The sequence below is a fragment of the Acanthisitta chloris genome, unplaced genomic scaffold (genome assembly GCF_000695815.1).
Source record: "Acanthisitta chloris isolate BGI_N310 unplaced genomic scaffold, ASM69581v1 scaffold10434, whole genome shotgun sequence".
Taxonomy (NCBI): domain Eukaryota; kingdom Metazoa; phylum Chordata; class Aves; order Passeriformes; family Acanthisittidae; genus Acanthisitta; species Acanthisitta chloris.
In genome coordinates this window covers 381-5,251 of record NW_008670964.1, presented here as the reverse complement: position 1 = coordinate 5,251, position 4,871 = coordinate 381, and the positions used below count along the sequence as shown (strand labels likewise).

The window sequence follows — 4,871 nt, the reverse complement described above, 5'->3', positions numbered from 1 at the left end:
TCCCCACAGCCCCAGTACTCTCTCAGCCCCTGCCACAGCCTCCTCTGGGCTCAGCATGGGCTGAGACATGTTGCGTCCTCATAGTGTCACCTAGCTCTCTCCTGCAGCATGGATCGAGTCCATCGGAACATGGATCCTGGAGGCTGTGCCTGTGGGGGGAAACATCAGCCTGGACCCCTTCCTCTTCTCCATCAGTAGGGCTGGCTGTCACTGGGGGTCACCCTGCCCATGGTGTCGATTTACCAGGAGTTCCCACCTGTGGGCTGCTTCCCTTCCTAGGCACCTGGAACAGCTACAGCCAGGCTCTGCAAGGCTCTGGCCGGACTCTTCTGCCTCTTGAGACCAACCTCGTGGATCAAGTGTGGGGTGACCAGAGACCACCTCCTTCCTCCAGTGAGATCTATAGCCTCCCAGCAGTGTTCACAGGTATGACTTCAGACTCTCCATGGCTGCTGGGTGGGCACTTTCCCGCGGCACACCCCACCCAGGGCCGTGGCAGTCCCTGCACCGAGCTCCCTCTCTCAGGGAGCAGTTGGCAAGAGAAAGTGACCAGGATCCGGCAGCAGATGGAGCAGCATGTGCGACGCCCCACTGCCGTGCTGCTGTCAGGGCTGGAGGAGACAGCCTGTGAGTACCCACTGTGCTAGGGCAGGTGTCCTGCTGGATGCCATGGCAGACGCTGTGGCCTCCAAGCCCTGGGGGTGGGAGGGCAGTGGCAGGCGCAGAGGTCTCATTCCTGACAGGGCTCTTCAACCTCCGCGGAGACGACATCCCCTACAACCCTGTCTTCTACTCCTATACCCTCCTGACAAACACTACCATAAGGTGGGTGGCATCTCCCTGCGGGCACAGAGTGGGATTAGCAAACCCCTTCCCATCCCAGGCCAGCCCCCATCGGATCCTCAGCTCCACTGCCCTCGTCCTCAGGGCAGCCATGTCCTGCCATGCCCAGCCCCACTGATTGTCTCTCTGAGCCCCACATCTTTCCCAATCTGTCCCCCTGCTCCCAGCCCACCTTGGGATATAGCACACCCCTTCCCACACAGCCTAAGGAGGGGGCCCCCCCATCCCCACCCATCATCCCCTCTGAGCCCCACAGACCTCTCCTCTTTGCTGGTGTGACCAGGCTCAGGGGACCATAGGCAGAGGGTGACCCCCATGTCTGTGCCTGCCCCATCCCACTCCCTCCCCAGCCTGTTTGTGGAGGGGTCCCGGCTGTCAGCAGCAGCGCGGGAGTTCCTGCGCTCCGCCTGCCCAGGGGTGCTGTGTGTGGAGCTGCAGGAGTACGGAGAGGTGAGCGCTCACCTGCGCCACTACACCCAGGGCAATGTCATCGTGTGGCTGGGCACAGAGTACACCACCTATGGCCTCTACAGCATCATCCCCAAGGTGGGCACTGCCACATACCAGTGGCAATGCTGTGGCACCAAGCCCAGCCGTGGGGCACGTGGGTCCTGCGGGCTAGGGGACGGCCTCACGTCAGTGCACTGTGGCCACCTCTGGGGCACGAGAGGACACGTGGCCATGCCAGCTCCTGTCTGCCCTCACAGGAGAAGCTGCTGGAGGAGAGTTACTCACCTGTCATGACAGCTAAGGCTGTGAAAAATGCCCAGGAGCAGGAGCTGCTGCGAGCTGCCCATGTAAGGGCTGTCTCCATTCTCACAGCCCCCAGCAGAATGGGGGGGACACTGGGGGAAGCAGGGTGCTGATGCCCTCTCCCCGGTGCCACTGGGCAACACGCAGGTCCGGGATGCAGTCCTGCTGTGGCTGGAGAAGACGGTCCCAGGGGGACAGGTGAATGAGTTTTTGGGTGCTCAGCACATCGATGCTCTCCGATGGTCAGTGCTGCCCCTGCAGCCCTCCCACACACACACCTGGAGAAGGGCAGACAGGGACCACTAGCATGTCCCTGCCTCCCTGCTGCCTTCCAGGGCCCAGGAGCACAGCCGCGGGCCCAGCTTTGAGTCCATCTCAGCCAGTGGGCTCAACGCAGCACTGGCCCACTACAGGTACAGCCAGGGCAGTGGTGGGTATTCTCATACAGCCATGGGCAGTGGGCAGCTTGAAGGGAGCTCTGACCCCTCTTTGCCTTGCAGCCCCTCCAACGGGAGCAGCCGGACACTGTCTGCACGCGAGATGTACCTCTGCGACACCGGAGGGCAATATCTGTGCGTAGTCTTTAATGGGGAATCCCCATCACAGCCCCACATCTAGGGGCGTCCAAAGCTTTGCTGGGTCTGCATCGTCCCCATTCATGTCCCCCCTCTGCAGGGATGGGACAACAGACATCACACGGACAGTGCATTGGGGCAAGCCCACCCCGCTCCAGAAGGTACCAGCCCCTCCTCTGTCAGCCAGCACATCCCTATGCTGCTCAGCACCTCCTGTGATGCCTACCCACTCGCTGCACTGCCCAGGGCCCCCTGCAGCACTTGGCACCACAGTCCCAGACAGGACTGGATGTGCTGGGGTGGGCGTCCAGGCACCACCACGCTCAGCCCCTGCTGTGGCTCTGCAGGAAGCCTATACCCGTGTGCTGATGGGCAACATTGACCTCTCCCGCCTCATCTTCCCACCCAGCACTGCAGGTGGGTGCCAAGCATCTGGCAGTTCAGTCTTGCCCCGACCCCTGCATCAGCCCCCATCTCACCTCTTCATTCCCCAGGGAGAACAGTGGAGTCCTTTGCCCGCCGGGCACTCTGGGATGTGGGACTCAACTATGGCCACGGGACCGGGCATGGCATCGGCAACTTCCTCTCAGTCCATGAGTGTAGGTGACACCAGCACTATTGCTGGGCTGAGCTGCAGGGATGAGGATGGGGGCTCATTGGGGCCTTCTCATTGCACAGCAAAGCCTGTTCCTTGAGGGGTCCCCCCTATCTGAAATGTGCTGTGGTTCTTGCCAGGGTGGCCCCATGATCCTTGCCAGGGTGACTCCTGGTCCTTGCCCTGGTGGCCCCCATGGTCCTAGTCTTCGCTGCTTCATGGTCCTTGCCTGGGTGACCCATGGTCCATGTGGTGGCTCTGTGGTTCTCTTTGGTGTGATGCCTTGTTCCTTGCCAAGGTGTCCCCACAGGACACACCATTCCTGGAGCTCTAACCCACTCTGTGTCCCTGCAGGGCCTGTGGGCTTCCAGTCCAACAATGTGCCATTGGCAGCCGGCATGTTCACCTCCATTGGTATGTCCCACTGACCCAGCCAGCACCTTGGCTCTCCAGGACCCCTCCAGGGTGCAGAGCGTGGCCAGGGACAGGGTGTCAGCTCTCACACCACCTCAGGGGCCAGATACAGCACTTCTGGGGTGGGCTGGGGGAGCCACTGCAGCTGAGGGCTCATCAAGCACCTTCCCAACTCTCAGAGCCTGGGTACTATCGGGATGGTGAGTTTGGCATCCGCATTGAGGACGTCGCCCTCGTTGTGGAGGCTCAGACCAAGGTAGGGTAATTAAATCAGGCAGGCAGGGGGGGCACAGCACAGGAGGCTGCATTGAGTCAGGGGTGGGAGCACTCCTGGCTGACACCAAATGGTGCTTCTCTGTGGCAGCACCAGAGTGGAGAGAAGCCCTTCCTGACCTTTGAGGTGGTGTCCCTGGTGCCCTATGACCGCAACCTCATCGACCTCAGTCTCCTGTCCCCAGAGCAGGTATGCTTGGGGTGGGGGGCAGAACAGGGAGGTGAGGGCAGCATGTGGGGCTGGGGCACGGCGAGAGCGAGGCGTGCTGGGCTGGACACAGTAGAGAACCAGGACCATAGCATGAGGGTGGAGGAGGTAAAGGAGGATGGAGCAAGGATGGATGCATGGGTAGAGAGGGGCAACAGGGTCTGCAGGTGGAGCTGGTGATTGGGGTGTGGGGCAGCTGGATAGAGAGGGTCAAAGAGGGGCAACATCCAGGGCAGCCCCCACAGTCCCCCATGGTGCCTGGCTGCAGATCCAGTACCTGAACTCCTACTACGAGAGGATCCGTGCACATGTGGGGCCAGAGCTGCAGCGGCAGAAGCTGGAGGAGGCGTACAACTGGCTGCAGGAAAATACCAAGCCCTTCCCAGTGGGCAGTGCCATCACCACCACCGTGACCACCAGCACGCTGGCTCTTGCCTCACTGCTCTCAGTGCTGCTCAGCGGGCTGCAGGCCTGACATCTCGCAAATGGCCCTGCCATCCCCCTCCTGCACCGCCGGTTCTTCCCCTGCAGACACTTCCTATTTTTTTTGTTTTCTATTTGCTCATTTGTGATTAAATATGAGCCACACGGGCGGGGGCTGTGCCCTGCTATGCCCAACGTGCTGTCTGCCACTTCGCTAAGTGGGTGTGGGGCTGGGGTCCAGCCCCACATGGCCCTCAACCCCATTCATGCAACCCCACTCATGTCACCGGTCCTGTCCTGCAGCAGCCAAGCCAATACCAGCAGCGAGGAATGGATTTGGGCAGAATGTATTCCTTGGGACAAAAGATGGAGGAACTGGAGTGAGAGGGTGCAGGGCAGACAGCCCAACTGGGGATATCCCCGTAGGTGCCAGCAGCAAGATGACCACAAGTATATCCCACCTGGGTGTGATGACAAGCTGGGAGTCCCTGCTGATGCAGGAGACACAGGCGACATCCCAGAGTGTTACGCAGAAGGCTTGGCCATCGTGTGCCAGCCAGCGAGTTGGTGGAGGTGTTGGGGACCATCACCCATGGGGTTGGTCACAGTGGCATGGGGAGTACACAGCACCCATCTGCAGCATGGCCGAGGGGCAGCAGGGCATGGGCAGTGTCACCAAAGGGTGGCATGGCCAAGGGGCAGCAGCATGAACGAGGGGAGTCCAGGCATGGGCACCAGCCCCACCCCGGGGGCCCCGGGCAGGGCTACAGCTTGGTGGAGGGTTTCC

At 61.2% G+C, this 4,871-nt stretch overlaps 1 protein-coding gene across 1 annotated transcript in view; it reads left to right on the top strand.

Moving 5' to 3' along the window:
• The window catches only part of XPNPEP2 (X-prolyl aminopeptidase (aminopeptidase P) 2, membrane-bound), a 5,482-nt gene extending 1,346 nt beyond the window's left edge, over window positions 1-4,136 (top strand). The window contains exons 6-21 of the mRNA XM_009073901.1: window positions 108-194; window positions 280-426; window positions 526-627; window positions 744-825; window positions 1,194-1,389; window positions 1,551-1,640; window positions 1,744-1,838; window positions 1,932-2,009; window positions 2,097-2,168; window positions 2,272-2,332; window positions 2,519-2,588; window positions 2,666-2,770; window positions 3,121-3,180; window positions 3,360-3,436; window positions 3,560-3,643; window positions 3,930-4,136. Coding sequence (XP_009072149.1) covers window positions 108-194; window positions 280-426; window positions 526-627; window positions 744-825; window positions 1,194-1,389; window positions 1,551-1,640; window positions 1,744-1,838; window positions 1,932-2,009; window positions 2,097-2,168; window positions 2,272-2,332; window positions 2,519-2,588; window positions 2,666-2,770; window positions 3,121-3,180; window positions 3,360-3,436; window positions 3,560-3,643; window positions 3,930-4,136 — 1,613 coding nt within the window. The remainder of the gene's footprint in view (window positions 1-107; window positions 195-279; window positions 427-525; window positions 628-743; window positions 826-1,193; window positions 1,390-1,550; window positions 1,641-1,743; window positions 1,839-1,931; window positions 2,010-2,096; window positions 2,169-2,271; window positions 2,333-2,518; window positions 2,589-2,665; window positions 2,771-3,120; window positions 3,181-3,359; window positions 3,437-3,559; window positions 3,644-3,929) is intronic.
• Window positions 4,137-4,871: the final 735 nt, after the last annotated feature.